The following is a 20,659-nucleotide window of genomic DNA, read 5'->3' on the forward strand; positions in this document are numbered from 1 at the left end:
TTCTCCCGTGCGACTGCAGTCAAGTGCACATCTCTATCTCGGTGTCGGCATTCATTCCTGCACGGTAAGTCGACATGTCGGGTTTGGTTTTTTCACGCTTCGTATCCAGTCCCTCACGAAGATCATTGCGCCTTGGCAGTGGTTTTGCACATGATGGTGCGGTGGTGTGGCGTCTATTAAAGTTAGGCTGTAGGTGACTTCGGGCGTCAAGTTTGCCAAGTTTGGCAACACGTGAAGTATTCGCCTCAAGTTGCCACGAGTGACAGATTTATTTAAATTGAGTCAGTTTACTGTCCGTATCACTCCAGAAGCCACAGTGAATGGGTGTATGTTGTGCAGTGACTCTGTGATTGGAGGTAACGAAAGCTTGATCACATTGTAATTTTCATAATACCCGGAACTGTATTGGTGAAAACAATGAGTTTTGAGCTAATTTAATCTTCATTGAATTGTTAAGTAATGTTTGTCAACAATGTTTGTTTATTTTTCAGCTGACAAGGAGATAATTTTTGTTTGCGTGTTTATTTTTCAGATAAGTAGGCCTAGTTGGTATCACCAAACACTTCAGCCCCAAGAATAAGACGGCATCGAAGAAAATAAAGTGCACACCACGTGACCGAAAGTATGTGGAAACATATCTGCAGTATGGCTTCACTGACTTCAGTGACAAGGAAGGGCGTGTGCGGCCACGGTGTGTGTTGTCTGGAAAGATCTTGTCAAATGAGAACATGAAGCCAGGGAAGCTACGTGACCATCTTCGTAACGTTCACCATGCGCATGAGGGTACAAGTTTGGAGGAATTTCGGAGACTGGAATGCGCTCTCAAAGCTCAGCGGTTGGATTCCATGGGACATTTTGCCGCCACACAAGCCAATACAGTCCGCGCATCTTACCAAGTTGCATATCTCATTACGATCCAGAAGAAGCCCCACACTGCACCGGAGGAGTTGATCATGCCTGGTGCTGAGATTCTTGTGCGAAACGTGTGGCAAAAGTGAAACAAAGAAGCTTTCAAGAGTTTCTGTTTCCAACAACAACATTCGGCACCGGATAGATGACATGGTGGAGGATGTTGAGGTGCAAGTTGTTGTCGAAATCAAAGCATCGACGCACAAGTTTGCCATTCAGCTGTATGAGTCAACTGATGTTTCCAATTGTGCTCAGCTGATCTGTTTTGCTCGCTATATTGTTGATGATCAGCTGAAGGCTGAATACTTGTTCTGCCTTCCGCTTCCGTGCTTGCCTCACCAGGCATCGCCACATTGGGACAAACACCGCCACACAAAACAAAACACCTCTCCGCCATTTTATTAAAAACACCTCACCACCATGTTATTAAAAAGACCTCACCACCATGTCACCACCATGATAAGCTGAAGGCTGAATACTTGTTCTGCCTTCCGCTTGAAACAACAACCACGGCACAAGACATTATTGATGTGGTATCAACCAACTTGGAAAAGTATGGAATACAGTGGGAAAAGCTGGGAGCTATTTGCACGGATGGGGCACTGGCAATGCTCAGAGAAAAATCCGGTTTTGTTGCATTGGCAAAGAAGAAAGCTCCTTCGCTTACTGACGTGCATTGTGCCATTCACCGCCAAGCTCTCATGACCAAAACTCTTCCTGACTCGTTCAAAGACGTGATGACCTGTGTTATACGAGTGGTCAATTTTATAAAAGGTCGAGCACTTAACACTCGTTTGTTCAGAGTGCTGTGTGAAGAATTTGGTTCTGAAATCGTGGAACTGTTTTTGCACACTGCAGTGAGATATCTGTCTCGCGGCAAGGTTTTGGATCGAGTTTTTGAACTGCGATCAGAAAAAGCAGACTTTCTTGCTGCAAAAGCACACCCTGACAACACTGCCTTTCGTGACGACAAGTTCATCGCATGCCCAGCTTATCTATCAGACATCTTTGGAGAGGTGAATGTGTTGAATTGCTCTCTACAACTTCTTTTGTAATTCCTCAAATGAAGCATGACAATCTTCATTCCACCAGTCATCAAACACTTTTTTAAACTTTGCCGGATTTCCTTCTCTGAGACCCTGATTCACAAGATCATGAAGAGGACCAGCAATCTTGGAAAACCCCTCAATCAAATGCCTGTTGCAAGTCCAGAATCCAAGAAAATACCTCAGCTTCTTCAATGTACTGGGCAGTTTCCACTTATGAACAGCAGCAACATTTTGTGGATCAGTCGCAATACCCTTGCCAGAAATATGATGTCCCAAGAACCGAAATTCCTTCTGAAGAAAATGAAACTTTTCCAGCTTTAACTTCAGTCCTGCTTCCTTCAGTCACCTCAAGACAATCTCCAGTCTTTCTGGGTGCTCTTGAAATATCTTTGAGTAAACGAATATGTCTTCTCGGAACACCAGCAAAATTTGAAATGTCAAGTCATTCATTGTCACCTGCATGAGGCACTGAAATGTGGCTCGTCCATTGCATAAACCAAATGGCATGTGATGCGATTATACTCGAACAAACCAAATGGTGTGTTAAACGCCATCTTATGCTGGTCTCTCTCATGTATAGCGACCTGATGGTACCCACTTGGTAAGTCAATTGTCGAGAAGAACTGTGCCCCGTGCAGTGCGTCAAAGGACTCGTTAATCTGTGGTAATGGAAAAGCATCCCGTCTCATCTTCGCACACAGTCTACAGTAGTCCACACACAGACGCAAGCTTCCATCAGCCTTACGTATGAACACTTTAGGAGAAACATAAGTGCTTGTGCTCTCCTTGATAACTCCTTTACTGAGCAGATTGGAAATGTGTTCTTTAACCTCCCTGTACTGAGTCGGGGTAATCCTACGATATGGCTGAGTCACCAGGATCTCGTCCACTGAAGGAATCTCATGATGTACCTTGTCAGTGTAACCCAGGACCTCGTCCTTCAGAGAGAAAAACCTCAGAATGTCTTCACAATAATTTTTTCAATTCACTGTCTTGTTCAGGAGTGCCCCCGACATTGGCTCCATCGAGAATCAACCTGTGCTCCCCATCAGTCATTTGTCTTCTTGGGCTGTCGCTGGTCACCTGCTCACGCTGGCTCAGATGCGCTGAAACCGTACCTCACACAGGTTATCACACTGACAGAGGTGTCGGGTAGCCCGAGACAGCACACCAAACCGTCTTCCTGGATGAAGCCAAACATCCTTCTGCAAAAACCTTGGCAACCTGCACTGGGAACAAATGTTGGTGAGTCCCTATGAGCATCGGAATAACGAACAGCCCTTCTGCCAGTGGTGTGCTCCGTGGCTCCAATAACACCCTGTTATTGTCCCCTATCATATTTCCCGGTCCTCTTGCCATAACAAACACTATATTCTCTGCCGGTACATGCACATCATCCTTGCCTGCAACTCCAGCCATCGTACTCTTTTCAGCAAGCCCACACCTCTGTACCTGCTGGAACACTTCTCTCAAATCAGGCCAGAGTTCCTCCACATTTGAAAACCAGGAAGGGTCTGAAACAGCAAAGGGCTTACCTTGGGTCGCCTTTAATGGTTGCTTTATGCAGCTTCTTCAGCAATAAGAGCATGAGAGGAGTCAATTTATTTATACAATCCCAGCCACCTGGGTTTAATTGCTTCGTTGAGAGCAAATTGGTTATTCCCTCCATTTACAGGTGAAAGATGTGGATGGGTCTTCATTTTTCATATATGTATAAATATATATATATATACATATATATATATATACATACATATATATATATATACATATATATATATATATATATATATATATATATATATATATATATATATATATACATACATATATATATATATATATATACATATATATATATATATATATATATATATATATACACACACACACACACACACACACACACACACACACACACACACACACACACACACACACACATACACACACACACACACACACACACACACACACACACACACACACTCGCTGTGCTTGCCTCACCAGGCATCGCCACATTGGGACAAACACCGCCACACAAAACAAAACACCTCTCCGCCATTTTATTAAAAACACCTCACCACCATGTTATTAAAAAGACCTCACCACCATGTCACCACCATGTTATTAAGAACACTTCACCTCCAGATCATTCAAAACAACTCCCACTGTGTGGTTCAAAACACCCCACCACACGCCACGAGAGAGAGACAGCCTTGTTTTAACTGAGGATAAGTACGTGAGTTGCCATATTGTTATGATTTACACCAAACAGAATTCAAACGTTGATTTTGCAAATGTAATTGTAATATTCGTAATTAATTACATTTTTATCAGATATTTAAGTTGAAGATTTAAGGAAAAAAAAAATTTCAAAAAATTTCAAACAAAATAGCCTCAGGACATCCACACGGGAGAGGAAGGTGCAGCTCGGAAGTTTGGTACGGTTTCACAAAAGTTTGAGGGAGTAGTTCAGTGATAACACATGACAGACACGACACAGATTTATACATTTACAGTCTTTACAGATTTATATACCAAACTTCTGGGATACAACTACCTATCTCGTGTGTACTGTGGCGATGTGTGGTGAGGCGAGCATAGTGAGCCAATCCACGCTCGGATACATATTGAATATATAAAGCTCTTTTTTACCCATGATTCACTCAGACTGACTCAGTCACTGACATTAATGATCAGTACCTTCGGGGTGATGGAGAAAGGTGAAATTTTGCGTGCTGATGGACATCGAAGCTGGTACAACAGAAAAATTCAAAGAATCGTTGGACATCCATAAATAAAAATATAAATAAATGAAAAAAATGCAAGTGAGTCAGGTCAGATCAGGTCTGGGAACATGCGCTGGGGCAGCGCGTCACTGCGTCCCTTTTACCAGTCCTCAAGGGGCCTCCATCTGACCATCCCCCAGGCAGATGCCAGGCCCATCCCCATCTCCATGAGATGCTGATCAACCTGCTGCAACCACGAAGTATGTGCTCGGCCCAGAGACCTCCTCCACTCACGAGGCTCCCTCGGTGACAGAATCTGGTGAGCAGGATCAGCGTCAGGAAAACGAGCCACATGTCCATACAGCCGTAGCTGATGCTGACGGACTACGCAGGTAAATCTTATTTGGGTCTCTCTCAGCAACCGCTCATTGGACACAAAGTCCGACCAGCGATAGCCAAGGATTCTCTGAAGAGACCTGCTACCAATGGAATTAAGTAGTCGCCTGAGATCCCTGGTCAGAGTCGAAGTCTCACATCCATTGAGCAAGACTGGAAGCACCAAGGAGCTGAAGACTCGGACTTTCATCCTCCTGCACAGGTACCGACAGTGCCACACCCCATGATCCAGTGAATCGATGACTCCCCAGGGCTGACCCAGACGTCTTTGACCTCTGTCTCACAGCTAGCAGAGACATGAACATCAGTGCCAAGGTAAGTGAATCTCTACGTAACCTCCACATCCTCACCACAAACAGGTATAGACAAGATAGTAGCATCCAAGATGTCATTGAAAGACTGGATCTTAGTCATGACACAGGAAATCCATAATTCCAGTGGCTCTGACTCCTCATTCAGCACCTCGAGGGCCCCCAAAAGGATATGCAGAGTCTCCACAAAGAAGACCATCATCTGTGAAATCAAGGTCAGAGATTTTGACATTCCCAAATGGGGCACCGCAGATTGAGCACTCCGACATCTTCCCCAGAATCCAGTCCATACAAGTGCTGAAAAGTGTTAGGGACAGTACACACCCCTGACGAACTCCAGCAACAACTGGAAATAAGTCGATATGGTATCACCACATCTCACAGCACTCCAGTTCCAGAGTATTGTTCAGACTTCAGATTGATCAGTTTTGGTGGCACCCCACGCACACCAAGAATCCTCCAGAGGGCATCCCGAGTCGCAGAATCGAACGCTTTGCAGACATCAACATCGGCTGCAAGCAGCCACTGCCGAAACTCTTGTCTGTGTTCAGTGAAGACCCAAAGAGCAAGGATATGGTAAATCATTGACCTCTTTGGTGTGAAGCCTGACTGCTCTGGGCGCTGGTGCTCAAGCAGATGGTGGTGAACCGTCAAGAATTATCCGAGCAAAGACCTTTCCCTGCACTAAGAAGAGTATCACCCTTCGGTAGTTGTTACAGTCCTGGCGATCACCCATCCCTTTCCAGATGGGGACAACAAGGCCCCTCTTCCAGTCAGTTGGTATGATGCCTGTGTTCCATGCAGAGCACATAACTGCATGCAACGTCACGAGTGCAGCATTTCCACCAGCCTTGGGAAGTTCAGCATGGTTGCCACAGATCTCAGGAGCTTTCCCCTTTTCAACTGGTTCACCGCAGCTTGTGTTTCCACAAGCAAAGGTAGATAACAGTTGACTATCCGAGTGGTGTTTGTCTCTGGAGACCTTGGCTCTGGACATGTCAAAACAGTGTTTATGTCCGGATGGGAATTTGTCTCCGGACGCGTCCGCGCGGCTTTCGACTCCGGGCGACGTTCGACTCCGGGCGGCGTTCGACTCCGGGCGACGTTCGACTCCGGACGCGTCCGGGCGACGTTCGACTCCGGACGCGTCCGGGCGACGTTCGACTCCGGGCGACGTTCGACTCCGGACGCGTCCGGGCGACGTTCGACTCCGGACGCGTCCGGGCGACGTTCGACTCCGGACGCGTCCGGGCGACGTTCGACTCCGGACGCGTCCGGGCGACGTTCGACTCCGGACGCGTCCGGGCGACGTTCGACTCCGGACGCGTCCGGGCGACGTTCGACTCCGGACGCGTCCGGGCGACATTGACTCAGGACGCGTCCGGGCGACGTTCGACTCAGGACGCGTCCGGGCGACGGGCGACGTTCGACTCCGGACGCGTCCGGGCGGCGACGTTCGACTCCGGACGCGTCCGGGCGACGTTCGACTCCGGACGCGTCCGGCGCCCGGGCGACGTTCGACTCAGGACGCGTCCGGGCGACGTTCGACTCCGGACGCGTCCGGGCGACGTTCGACTCCGGACGCGTCCGGGCGACGTTCGACTCCGGACGCGTCCGGGCGACGTTCGACTCCGGACGCGTCCGGGCGACGTTCGACTCCGGACGCGTCCGGGCGGCGTTCGACTCCGGACGCGTCCGGGCGACGTTCGACTCCGGACGCGTCCGGGCGACGTTCGACTCCGGACGCGTCCGGGCGACGTTCGACTCCGGACGCGTCCGGGCGACGTTCGACTCCGGACGCGTCCGGGCGACGTTCGACTCCGGACGCGTCCGGGCGACGTTCGACTCCGGACGCGTCCGGGCGACGTTCGACTCCGGACGCGTCCGGGCGCCGTTCGACTCCGGGCGCGTCCGGGCGACGTTCGACTCCGGACGCGTCCGGGCGACGTTCGACTCCGGACGCGTCCGGGCGACGTTCGACTCCGGACGCGTCCGGGCGACGTTCGACTCCGGACGCGTCCGGGCGACGTTCGACTCCGGACGCGTCCGGACGACGTGCGATTCAGGACGCGTGCGGGCGATGTGCGATTCAGGACGCGTGCGGGTGGCGTTCGTCTCCAGACGCATCTGGGTAATGTTTATGTCCGGATGGGAGTTTCTCTCCAGACGTGTCTGGATGGGAGCTTGTTTCAGCTCATGTCTGAGGGGTGTTTGTCTCCGGAGAGCTTGGCTCTGGACACGTCCGAGCGGTGTTTATATCAGGATGGGAATTTGTTTCGGGACATGCCCGGACAGGAGTTTATCTCCAGACACGTCCGGGCAGGTGTTAGTCTCCGGATGTGTCATGATGGGAATTTATCTCTGGAAGTGTCTCAGTGGTGTTTGTCTCCGAACCTGCCCAAGCGGTGTTCATGCCCGGACGGGAGTTTTTCTCCGGAGAGCTTTGCTCCGGATGCGTCCAGGCGGTGTTTATAGGATGACCAGTCGAAAATGGATTTCAGACATTATTTTGTTTCCATCTTCAGTTATTCTCTGCACAATCATTGTGATGAGACAGTGTGAATCGTAATTAATGTTCCACTGCACATCTGCCTTCCCTTCCGGACACTGTCTTCCGTTCCCCCACCCCTCCTCGCTGCCCCTCCCTCCTTTCCAATCTCTCCCACCCCTCTCTCTCTCTTCTCCCCTCTTTTTCTCCCCCCCCACCTCCTCCTTTAGTATTCCCATCAGCAAAGCAATGAGTGGTATTTGCTAGGCCTTGAAAAAAAACAGCTATGTATTGTGAAGCTACAGAAATGTTGATTTGTATGTCAAGGTCAGACACAATTCCAAGTGAAATTTTTTTTTTTTATAAAGAAGGGTGGATAATTTTTATGAGAATTGAAGGTTGGGGATATGATATTGTTGCGGTTCTGCAAAACCGCATGCCTCTAAAGCAATGGCACCCAACATACAGTGATCCCCAGGCAGTTATTTAATTAGTGTTCACGCAGTGAGACCTTCCCTTCATGTCTCGTGGGTTTACGAGACGAAGTGCATTGCATGGGTCACCAAACTATATCTCTGTCTTCTCTTCTGATTTCTACTTCAACCCTTTCCTTTTATCCATGGTCCAAATCAAATCAAGCAAGCAAGCACACACTCAATATGCATAACAGCACCAAGCAGCCACCTGTGAAACACTCGCAACATGAACAAACTCGCTGCACGCACGTGGTGCCCTTTCATTCAAATTTTCGCGCCAATTTACAATGGCGTTTCACTTTGCTCAACCTTCGCTCAACAAAAACTCACCACCTCGACCACCAACATCTCCTGCACATGGGAAAAATCATCCCGTGCCTCCTCGCACCTCCGCAACGATACAATTTGCCCCCAAACAGAGGCGTGCTGCACAGCCCAGGCCACTCGGACGGCGTGATGCAGGGACAAGCCAAGCACGTTAACAGCATCAACCGCATCTCACCGGAGATGCCCTGAATGGGCACGTGGGACCAAGACGACCCTCATCCAGTCACCAGAACACCGCAGGATGTGCGGCGACGGATGGGGGTCACGGGGAGGGCGGGAGTTCAGTGCAGGGCCTTGTCGCGCCGGATGTGCGAATGAGACCACTTCCAGCCTGAGGAGTCTGGCAGGGTGGTGCGATGTCTGCCGTGGGCAAATAGGGAAGCGCGATCCGGGTGACGGCGTGTCGTTTCGGTCGTTATGCCACCCTTCACCCAGGACTTACAAAAGGTGAATCGCGAAGCCGGCCACCCTCCTTTTCGCCCTGCCTCGATTTAGTCTTCACCTATTTGCCTCACCCCCTCCTTTGTCTCACTGCTCCACCCTCTTTTCACTGCTTCTCTTTGCCTGCCATTGCTGTATCTGCACTCAGGGTTGGTGTGCGACAGACCTTCTTCTGGGACCAGTGTGGAGCACGCGTTTCAACAACCCCCGACAAAGTGAAATAAGCAGGAGATAACGTGCTGACTCTTGAGGTGGGATCGCTCAAGCGGAGCGTCCCATGGAGGTACACGCTACACTCACAGACCTATGCACGACTTGGCTCGAAATCCTTCACCTCACGCATCTTCATCTTTTATATCATATCTATCCATCTATCTCTATCTCTATCTCTATCTCTATCTCTATCTCTATCTCTATCTCTATCTCTATCTCTATCTCTATCTATCTCTCTCTCTCTCTCTCTCTCTCTCTCTCTCTCTCTACACAAAAGACCATCCATTACAGATTTGCAATGACAGTTTCCTCTGGCACTTCCCACACTTCCCACTCGCACACCTGAAAAACCAATATTTCTCCCTCCGACCTCCCCCAAAGTGTACTGCGTTGCGTTGGTCAGCCGACCGCGCCAGGTATTGCGAGGCCGTTAGTTCTCATCTGCTCTCTTTCTTTCTGGCTATCTAATCTTCCTCGGGTTTGTGTGTCTGTATGTATGTGATGGCGCCTGTTGTCGCATAACTTGCGATTGTAGAAGTGATAATAGGATAAGTCTGCTGTGTCTGCTTTTGTAAATTGCTTGCCTTTTGTTGCACCCCACAAATTCCTTGCTATCCCTGCTACACATAATAATAAACCCATTCACTGTGCCACATACCTTTCCTCACATTATTGTAAACTAGTATGTGCCCGTACGTGCAAAAAAAAAACTAAAAAAAAAATCAGACACAGAGTTAATTCAAATCCAAATTTAAATCAAGTTTACCTCCCCGTCTTTGCTGGCGATGACATTCGCTGCCATTGACCATTGCCACTCCTACGCCACAGTAATTAAGGCGCCCTTTCCCCGTCGGTCACGCCTACACAGCAACGTGTCCTGTCATTGGTTTGGTAAATAAATGGCCATAACTTGGGAAGCACTTGTCCGATTAATATCAAACCTTGAAAAGGCACATACTCAGGTCCCCAGCAATTTAGCTGGCAAGTTTAAATTAGATCGGACAAGTGGTTGTCGAGAAACAGCGGTCACAGACACACAGATTGCTGGAATTATAGATCGATAAATGCTTTCTATAGAAATGTTCCCTGCTCGTTTTTGTATTTTCCTTCATTGGTTCAGCATCGTTCGTATCAGAGCTTAGTCAGGATGTTATCCCCCAACGATTTGTTTTTTTAGCCGGTACGTCCTTGGGCAGTTACGCTCGGCTGCATCTGATCTGGTAAGGTGATCCGGTTTGAACAAGGCGTACCGAGGGCGTGTCCCCCGGTAATTAGATCACGTAACCACCCTGTAACCGGTATCCATTAGACGGATGACGCTAAGTCACATGGTCGAGTTATTGGCGTTCACAGTCGATTTGCGACTTGCCGTGTCACGGAGTTATCTGTGTGCGATTGTTTGCGATTCCGGAGAGTCTGGTGGGAACCCAAGGTAGCTTCCCCCCTCTTGGTCTTCTCGCCCCAACCCCGGGTCTGCAACAATGATTTAGGGTATCATTGGTCATATAAAATAAACCGACAATACATGCAATAATTAAATCAGTCTCAGAAGACAGAACATTAGCCAGTTGGTGGAAATATTGAGATATGTGGAAGCACCATTTGCAAACAACAAATTAAATAATAAATAAAGCAAAAATCAATAACAGTTTCACCATCATGTATGTGATGAAAACACAAAGAATGGGTTTCTACAGAGTAAGTGAGAGAATACAAACTGATTTAACAACAGGCATATGGGGAGGTATACCTCTATGCTCTATACCTCGATCCAACTGTCAGATAGATATTACCTGTCATCATATCTCATATTTCTGAGACATAAATGACAGCAAAAAGCCTTCAAGAAAATCATCTTTACGGTGTTTAAGCACACCTACAAGAAAAGGGACGATTTGGTATTTTAATAAATACAAGTCTGAGAACGTAATGCATTATACCCTGCCGAACACATCAGAATTTCACCATGCAAGTTTGCATATTCATATCGTGAGGTATAACCCAACCAACCTAAGGTTGGTTCGATTTTACCTAATCATCATATGTGTTGGCCTATTGGGATAAATGAAAGAATATATTACTGAACTGCAATACTTTTCACATTAAAAACATATAATTTTAATTTTCAACTTTCAATCGGGAAGAATTGAACAACTTCAACAATTAAAGATCAATGTACATAAAAGTTTCATGAACACGTGATCGGGTAACTGATGTCACATCCCAAAGTTCGTTCACCTAAGTCCAGTAGACATGTCAAATATATTTCTCAAAAAATTAATGCAGCAGGCTTAGGCGACACAGGCGTCGTTGAATAAACCGTAATGGGTGATTGTGTCGTCATTCATGAGGACATATAATTCGGAAATATCGGTTGCACGAGAAAATGGAAAATATGACCTGCAATCACAGATGGAGCTTATAATAAAATGTACCGAATTGTTGCACGTATCTGAACTGTTTTTGTGTCACAAGCTTAAGACTCCTTTTAGCACACATCGGACAGTGGTGGCGACTGTAAAATTACAGATGCGATGATACATGACGTGATCCACGTTGAGATCGTGTGCAAAGGGCATAAAGTTTCCGCCGTTGCTATGACCACAAGGGCGGGGTTGGGTCCGATGTGGCGGCGGAAATGGGTAGTTTTGGTATCGGAACATACCCATACCACTTTTTCACTTAAAACACAACCGTTTTAACTGGCGTTGACATCCATATCAAGAAGTCCAATTGCATTCTTCGAAAATCGTAGGCTGATCGCACAATGGTCAGAATACAAATTTTTATACGCATCAGTGGTATACTGATGGGGAAAATGTTGTCGAATTAGAATATGGTCTGGGGAGCTGTCATATCAGGTGTAGGTATATAACACAGACTTCACGTCAATGTCGTGACAGAATCGTTCAAGTTGACGGACACCGCGTGGGGTTGATGAATCTATATTGAAGTCGCCCATCAGAATCTCGTTGTTGTTGAGTTGACTTTGGATAAATTTCAGACCTCTCGCTACATGCGATGGGTGAATGTCGACGAATGTTACTGGTATGTTTTCAATTTCACATCGAATCATCTGAGTCCTGTTTTTCCTATCAATGTCGGATTTCACATTGGCCATTTGCGGTTTCGTTCGGTCGTTGGTGAATAGCATAATACCCATACTATGTGTTTCAAAATCAAGGCGACTGATTGTTTCAAAACCATCAAGTATTTCTGAATCTGGGTCAACACTGTCAGACAGTTTTGTTTCGGCGATACAAATCACATCAGCGGTCATCAAATTATTGTCACATTTCATATCAGCTATATGTTCAGCGTGAAGTAACCCATTGATATTTAAGCACACGATCTTAATGTCTTCACCTTCTTCGGAGTCATCATCATAAGCGAAAATTTGGTCGGGAAGAAATTTCTTACATAATTTGTGCGTGTTGGTGGGTTTCGATAAGTGGAGCAGCTCCCTCTCAACAGGTTTGGACAGCGTGATCACGGATGTATCGAATGCTTTCAGATAAAGGTTAGTCAGTCTGTTGAAGCACGTTACAGCGACGTAGAACCAACCTGGTTGTGCATTGCTTGGTTTACCCTTCACATCGGTGAAATCAATGATCGATTCATTCTCGGTCATCCCTTGGCTTTTGTGACGAGTTATAGCGCATGCAAGTATTAGAGGAAACTGCAGACGCGTCACATTCCCGTTATTACTCTGATCGAAAATGAACATAGCATTCCTTCTCACAATCGCACAGCACCTTTTACGCCTTTGTAACCATATTTTTTACGTCCCCGAGCTGCTACGTTAGCTCCGACATTGTCCGTAAAATTGACCCATATTATCTCTACCTTCTCCTGCTAAAGGCCCGGTCACACCTTGACGTTTTAGTCAATGTATGCCGATTTTTAAATTTTTTTTCTAAAACGCTGGCACACGTTGAATACGTTATGGGTAAGTTTTGATAACATTGAGAGCACGCTGAAAAACACTGCCATATGTCGTTGTACGTTGGCTTTAAACGTTGTACTTTTTGGTTCTCCTCAAATTTTTTCATGCTTAAAATTTCACGACGTATGCCGGCGTATGACTCACACGTTCCGCTACGCTGGCCACAAGTTGTATGCATGGTCTGCGATCGTTGACAGACGTCAACACATGCAACTTGTAAGTTAATCATAAGTTGAGACACGCCGAGGTAATGTTTAGCGTACCCGAAACTTATTTCTAACCTATGATTAACGTGTTTTTGGCACGTTACGCGATCGTTGCCACACATCGACAGACGTTACTTTTAAGTTACTCATAGGCTGAAAGACGTCGGTATAATGGATCGTCCTTGCGTCAGCGTCCACGGCCACGGCCAGGACACTTATTTGCAGCATTCTTCAAACTTTTCTTCGGCATGACGAGGATGTTCACACTTCGATGTCTCGCTTGGCTATGATTCCAATTGTCCATCGGCAGCGTCTATTTAAAATAGTCGAGTTTGAGCGTTTTAACACGTTCAGAAGAAACGCTTCAAATTTCCAAACCCCAGCGTCAAAAAACAAAGGCGAGTGACAGCAATTTAAATCGTTCATTGTAAACAATGAAAATAGCTGAGTGGTACCGTTTAAAAGTCGTTGAGTGTAAAAAAAAATCCAATTGTTGAGCGCAAGCGTCTACTTTCAATAGTGGAGATGCAGCCATTTAAATCGTTGAGTGGCAGCCTATGAATAGCAAACCCTACGTCACCGGCAAAGATAAACTGCCGCACGATATGGATAAGTTAGGCTATCGTTGGGCATAGTTTGTGAACGCCGGCTTCACGATAATTATTCGTTGGTATATCGTATCTATAAGTAATCAAAGCACTCTATGCACATTATTAGTTCATTGTGCATTTGTCCAACCCGTTATGAATAGACCTAAATCGTAAAAACAAGCTATAGCTCATTGTTGAAAAAGCCCCATAAAAAATTAGCCGCGAAAAACTTCGAACAATGGTGAAAAGATGTCTCCTACCCGTGGACACGCGGACGCAAGGACGATCCATCATAACCCACACTCTCCCCATCACACTCACCTACTACTGCCAACATGAACAAACTACTACTAATACTAATACTAATACTGATACTGCTGACATGGACATCGACTCAAAAAGGACTCGAAAACACTGTTGGGTTCCCCTTTTATGAAAACCATTTTAATATACCAATTCCCAAAACCGCTGGGAACACGTCTTTATATGGCAGTTGTAAGCTAGAAACACGTTAATTTATCTTTTTTTGTCGACCGGAAGACGTAATTGGAATACGTCTACATACGTCGATGTGTGTTGGGACTACGTAAAGAATTGGTTCAAAGCACGTCAAACATAAGTTAGAAATAAGTTTCGCGTAAAAAAGACATTGCCGCGACGTGTTTCGACTTATGAGTAGCTTATAAGTAACGTTTGTGGACGTGTGTAAGCGTCCACATATTGTGTGTAAAACTTATCCCCATCGCATGCGGAACGTGTGTCATACGCCGAGTACGTCGTAAAATTTTGAACATGTTTAAAATTTCTTGACGTACTCTACTTACTACGACGTATGATAGCGTACTTTAGCATTCTACTCACGTAAACCAAACTTACTCATACCGTATTTGATGTGCCGCAACGTTTTAGACACATTTTTCTTAGGTCGGCATACGCTGGCAAGATCGCCAAGGTGTGACCGCGATGTTGATACTTCCATTTCTACGGCAGTTATGATTCGAATCGTTGTGCGTCAGCCTTTTAATAGGCTACGTCACGACATCGTCGGCGATGCGTGCAACGCGCTATGCCTAAGTTAGACTATCGTTGGGCATCGGTTGTGTAGGCAGACAACAGGTTCAGCATTCGTTGGTATAAGTTATCTATAACACAACGAAACGTTCTGTGTCCGTTACCAATGCATTATACATCAGACCAAGTCGCTATGAATACGTCCGAATCTTTAAAAAAAAACATCGAAAGTTCAACGTAAGCCAGCGTTTTACATACAATTTAATACGTTGCCATCGCTGGCTAAAATGTCAAGGTGTGACCGGGCCTTAAGGCGAGTATATTGAACAATAGGAACCCCACTCGACGACATATCCTCGTGCACCGTTGGTGAGCCCATCTGGTTTATTCACATTCACAGTAAGCATTACAGGACAATCAACCTTCACTTCAAGTTGATAGGGCAAATTGCCAGTCTTCGTATAGTTACCGTGTAATTTCTTAGAAGGAATCTTACCGACATCTTTTTCAGGGTGTGTCACAGTGAATACTTCAGATGGACCTTGGATCAATTTTAGTTTTTCATCATTTATTTTTTTCACGTTTTTCATTGCTGCAAACAATTATTGCTAAATCGCCAGTTTTGTAAGCTTCGTTGTTATATTCGTTTGGACATGGTATAAGCCGTTCTTTCAAATGGTCAATATCCAAGTCTGACATCGTATTTGTTCCAATTTTATCACACATAGTTGAGAAATCAGGATCTTCTAAAGAACGCATGTTCTCTGTCAACTCGTACTGTTTGAAATATATCTTGCAATTGTGGGTGGTGAAACTCGCCTTTCCCTTCTGGACATATCTCTCATAGATGGCAGAATCTCGGACTGGAGGAAGTTGAAGAAAATCTCCACAACATATCACCGGTAAGCCCCCAAATGGTTTGTCCTTTTCGAATAGTCGTTGGCATTTTGTATGGATATTATGGAACTTCTCAGCACCGACCATCGATATTTCATCAATGAATAGACACTTTACTTGATCATGTTTATACGACAATGTTGCTAACGAGGAATATTGTTGAATATTCTGAGTATTTTGGCCAGGCATTAATTCCAAACCGGCCTCTATAGTCTGACCATCAATGATATGAGCAGTCGTGACCGTGGGAGCCAAGACGAGAACTAAAGGTTTATCAAGATTATCACCAGATTTCATTAGAAGAAATTTCGCTACTTCGATCAGTGTCTTCAATAGAAAGCTTTTTCCTGTACCAGCTCTCCCAGCTCTGTAAAGATGAAATTGTTCACCTGAAGCAAAGCGTTCGATTACATCGTCTGTAATACGTCTCTGATCTGGATTTAATTTACCAATCATCGCACAGACAAGTTGTCTCTCTGGGACATTTATTTCTTCGTTGCCAGAGATTTTCTTTTTGGATAGTTGTAAGAAATGATGTAGATTATCTTTTGACGTCGTCTCATCTTTTGAAGATGGCAAATCTAAATCTGATTTGTCGTCATTTTCACCATCGGAATTATCATCATGTTTTCAAAATCATCCGTATGTTTCTGAATACGTTCAAGGACATCTCTATTTTTCTCAAACTTTCTGCGAATATTGTCAATATGGACTTCTTTGTCCTTGAAAAGTTCTTCGATGGATTTGTTTGGGTGAGCGTGAATTTCCAGGGTCTCGTTGCGAAATGGGGTAAACAATAATAGTAAACCTCTCATCCTTTCGGTCTCTCTAAATCGATCAATACGTTATCGAACGACACACTGCCGACGTCGTTTACGTATATGTCCTCGTTTTTTGTCCTTCAACCACATGGTTGGGCCGATATGACCGGATTGTCTGTCATCTGGTATAGTTTCCAATTCTTCGACGACTTTATCTGATTTTGATTCCTGGACGTGATCATAATCCCAAGCGAATTCTGCTAATGTCAGTTTGTTCAAACAGTCCGGACGGTTTACATAGTAATCGTAAATACTATTGAAGAACGTGTTATCATCATCTTCCATGTCAGCAATGTTCGGTCTTAGGAGACCATTCCAGTTTTTAGGTTCATTCACAATGATGAATTTGTTCGTGTACTCAAACACATTGGATGAACTAACATTCTATATAAACCTTCTGGTCTCGAGAATTCTCCACCGTTGTCGAGAGCTCTTCCAAATGCCTTCAATTTTTCATCAGCGGCCACGCCATATTTTTTCGCCTCTTCGTCAATTTGTTTCAAGAGTCTGCTGAGACCACTTCCACCCCTTGTAAGATAGCCAAGTATATAAGCCACACATGGATACTCATCTAGGATGAAAGACGTGTCCATATTAGCGCGATGGATACCAAGAATGCGCGAGTTATAATTGTTGGGAAATATATCTTTACACTCTCGTTTGAGAAATACTTCAGATCCACCGCCTTTAGTCCCAACATACGTACCAATAGCACGGTAATAGTCTTCTTCACTGAGACCGACTGCTTCCAGGAATTGGTCAAATGTAAGTTCGAACAAAGCGTTACGTTCAGCGGTTTCTTGACCTCGCTTTTCAACGTGGCATTGTCGTCTGAGATATTTTTTTTATTTTCTGACAATCGGATTTCATTTTGTTCAACTGATTTCCACTTGTTTCTGGCGTTCGCACAATCATAGTTTTCCTCATGGGGAATTTGGGAAATTTGAATCGACAAGCTTCGACAACTAGTTAAGGACCAGATCGTTCATTGTCATATTTACCATGTCCTTCGTTGGGCTTTTCATCATGGATGTTTTCTTCTTGCCTTTTTTGCATGTGAATGTATTGTCATGTGTCTGATAGAATTCTACATTTTCGTGGAGCGTTTCGGATGAATCTGGTAATTGACCTCTCATAAGCACATCAATGAATTCACAACATTTTTTATTTGACTCCTCAGAACCATCGAATCGTGGAGCTTTGTTACCGTTTTCATCTTCCAACCACAACAACGAATGAACGTGTTGTGCTCCTCTTTGTTGAAATTCAATTCGGTAGAAGTTTATAAATCAAATTCAATTCAACGATAAATCTAGTAACTTGGTAACTTGTATATCTCGTAACTTGATAACTGGTATATTGAGTAACTTAGTAATGTTACTGATCTGAGGCAGTCACCACCCCTCGACTGATTTATTTGTTAATGTGTTGTGTAAAATAACTGAGGTTTCACCACCAGGAACCACCACCGATGATTGAATATTCGTTCAGTAGTCTTCCCAAATCAGGACCGTTGTATGTTGATATGATCTGAAGTGATGTTTGTCGGAGTAAAAGTACCTGCATCCACTTTCTGACACAACGAACTTCATGTGTTTACACGTTAAGTGGACAGTTTTAATACGATCCTCGTTAAATTCACTTTGAAGCACAAGCGAATTTGTATAAATCACAAGTAATGAAAGCTCTTCTGCGTGATTGTGACGACTTCCGAATTGAAGCAGGTAATAATAATGAAAGTTCGTCTGACGATGACTTATTGATTATTGAGTTTGATTGTTGCGTAATCAACACAGTTCATCATCAGATAAGATAGGCACATATAATCCCGAGAAAAATTGTCAAATACGATGTGGATATAAATACGATCGAGTAACAATAGACAATAGATGGTGGTTATGTAGTTCTAAATGATGAGTAGAGTTTATTTATACACGTTTGTATGTTGTATCTTAAGCTCGTTTTTGTATATCTGAAAGTAGAAGAAATGAGGAAGTGTTATTAATAATTTCACGATTCAATAGCAAGTGGTGGTAGGTTTTAGCGAGTCACGGATTGGGGAGTCGGGGAGCAAGTAATAAGTTATATTGACGTAACTGCAAGATAAGACACAATCAGCACTCATATATGTTCAACAATGTCTGGTACTTTTACAAGTGTCGCCACTGCAACTGTCAACCAGTAATGTGTTGTTTGGCAGAAAGTCAGTTGAAAGTTGTCTTCGTATCCAGATCATTCCGGGCAGAAATCGACACGTGTCAGATTGAATCAGAGTGATTATCAACCTGGAGAATTTCACACTTTCTTTACAGTTGCAATTTCCAACGCGAACCACAAATAATTAACAACTACAGAATATGTTCATTAGTTAATTGAGACGTCATTCGACTCAACAGAAGTCATGCATTCGAATTAGAATAGAATCAGAATGTTATACATTATTCGTATTATTCCATTTTCTTTCAAATATGAATCATAATTGTCTTTGTCTGACATCACATTGTATAGCTCATACCATCAATCCATAGTCGAGGACACGGTCATATCAATAGGGGACAGCGTGACCTGAAAAATGATTTATCAATCAATGAAATGATCAGAATGATATCAGTTGGATGCTTAAGCCATTGAAGTGGAGGCGTCAACATAACATGTTACCCGAGTGTGTGGATCAGTCAAAGACTTCTACGATATACACGTTCCATGTTGAGCGATAAAATGTGGTAAATCTGCAACGATAAAGAGAACAAATAAATCTGCAACGATAAAGAGAACAAATAACCCCGATGGACACAGGTACAATCTAGATTTCAAATTCAAAGGTCGAAAGACGCCGACATTGAAATAAGATACAAATGAATGCATAATATATTATGATGTCAGTAGTCAGTTCGCCACACAATACCAAAAAATCCAGTTCAATTCACACAACTTTGAAATTTTTACCTAAAGCACTTTTTTTGGCCGTTGCTGGACAACGGAGACGGCCATAGCAATGGTTGTCATGGTGTGTGGTAGAGGTCATGGTACGAACCTACCATTCGAGTTTCACCATAATCGAACAAGAATTGCGAAATCCCAAACGTAGTCCGCCTTTTTTCAAGACGAGTTTTTCGGCCATTGCTTGGCAATGGTGGCATCCATAACAACGGCTGTTATAGTTGGTGGTATAGATCATGACACGAACCTACCACTCGAGTTTCATCGAAATCGACCACGAATTGTGAAATCCGAAACGTAGTTCGCCTTTTTAATTTTTTTTTACCTTCGAGGGGACGCCACTGGCAAACTGGCGGGAATCGGGAAAATAGCAAATGATGAAAGTTGTAGTCCTTGAATTGCACAACAATTCGACTACGAATTGCAAAATCCTAAACGTAGTTTACTTGTCTTGATCATGACCTTGATCGTAGATCAAACTTGTCAATAATAGGCAATCATTTTTTCAATAATTTAATTTATCTCCGAAGTGAACCAGTTAAAAATTTACAGAAGGAGGTGCTGATGAGCCTCGGGGAACAGGAATCCCAAATATCGAAACTGATGATCTTTCATGGCAGAGACTCGGAAACATCCACCATTTTGCTGCCGTTTCCGTTACCTCTGTACATTCTCAGATGATTACGTGTGGGTTTAAATGTCACAAACAGCCTGTAAAGTCCCAATGGCCGGTGGGGTTCCATGTAAATGGTCCGACATTCACCACATTCCCATAAACTCACCATTTTCCAATTATTTCTCTCCATGCACTTCACAGCAACCTGGGGAAGGAACAGCAAACAAATGGAACAATCTCATGTTGTGACCTTTTAACAGAGCATGAAAAAGCAGGAAACGAGCACAATG

General features: G+C 44.6%; 2 protein-coding genes across 22 annotated transcripts in view; one reads left to right on the forward strand and one right to left on the reverse strand.

The window, feature by feature from the left end:
• Nucleotides 1-1,059: 1,059 nt before the first annotated feature.
• LOC147007578 (protein FAM200C-like) lies at nucleotides 1,060-1,964 on the forward strand. The gene is made up of 2 exons (XM_085866869.1): nucleotides 1,060-1,251; nucleotides 1,344-1,964. Exons 1-2 carry the CDS (start codon nucleotides 1,060-1,062, stop codon nucleotides 1,962-1,964), a joined length of 813 nt encoding a protein of 270 aa, XP_085722995.1.
• Nucleotides 1,965-9,587: 7,623 nt separating this feature from the next.
• The window catches only part of LOC147007579 (uncharacterized), an 82,892-nt gene continuing 71,820 nt past the window's right edge, over nucleotides 9,588-20,659 (reverse strand). For 9 of the 21 annotated variants that reach the window (XR_015054105.1, XR_015054107.1, XR_015054104.1 and 6 more), the window contains 4 exons: nucleotides 20,536-20,574; nucleotides 19,472-19,542; nucleotides 19,329-19,378; nucleotides 18,878-19,098 (listed from right to left, as the gene is read on the reverse strand). Coding sequence is in view for 4 of the 21 variants with exons in the window: in XM_085866861.1 (XP_085722987.1) it covers nucleotides 19,489-19,542 (54 nt within the window). In the remaining 17 variants the exon portion in view is untranslated. Of the gene's footprint in view, nucleotides 18,786-18,877; nucleotides 19,099-19,324; nucleotides 19,379-19,471; nucleotides 19,543-20,535; nucleotides 20,575-20,659 lie in introns of those variants that run through there. The other 12 variants (XR_015054108.1, XM_085866850.1, XM_085866855.1 and 9 more) reach the window with 4 other exon arrangements.

The sequence above is a fragment of the Eptatretus burgeri genome, unplaced genomic scaffold (assembly GCF_056783735.1).
Source record: "Eptatretus burgeri isolate ZD-2024b unplaced genomic scaffold, Ebu_testis_v1 Ebu_testis_scaffold_94, whole genome shotgun sequence".
NCBI classification, from domain to species: Eukaryota; Metazoa; Chordata; class Myxini; order Myxiniformes; family Myxinidae; genus Eptatretus; species Eptatretus burgeri.

Coding starts and splice junctions, on each gene's coding strand:
- LOC147007578 (XM_085866869.1), top strand. CDS start 1,060: ATGGTGGAGGATGTTGAGGTGCAAGTTGTTGTCGAAATCAAAGCATCG. Junction 1,252..1,343: donor TTCCGTGCTTGCCTCACCAG/GCATCGCCACAT, acceptor GTTATTAAAAAG/ACCTCACCACCATGTCACCA.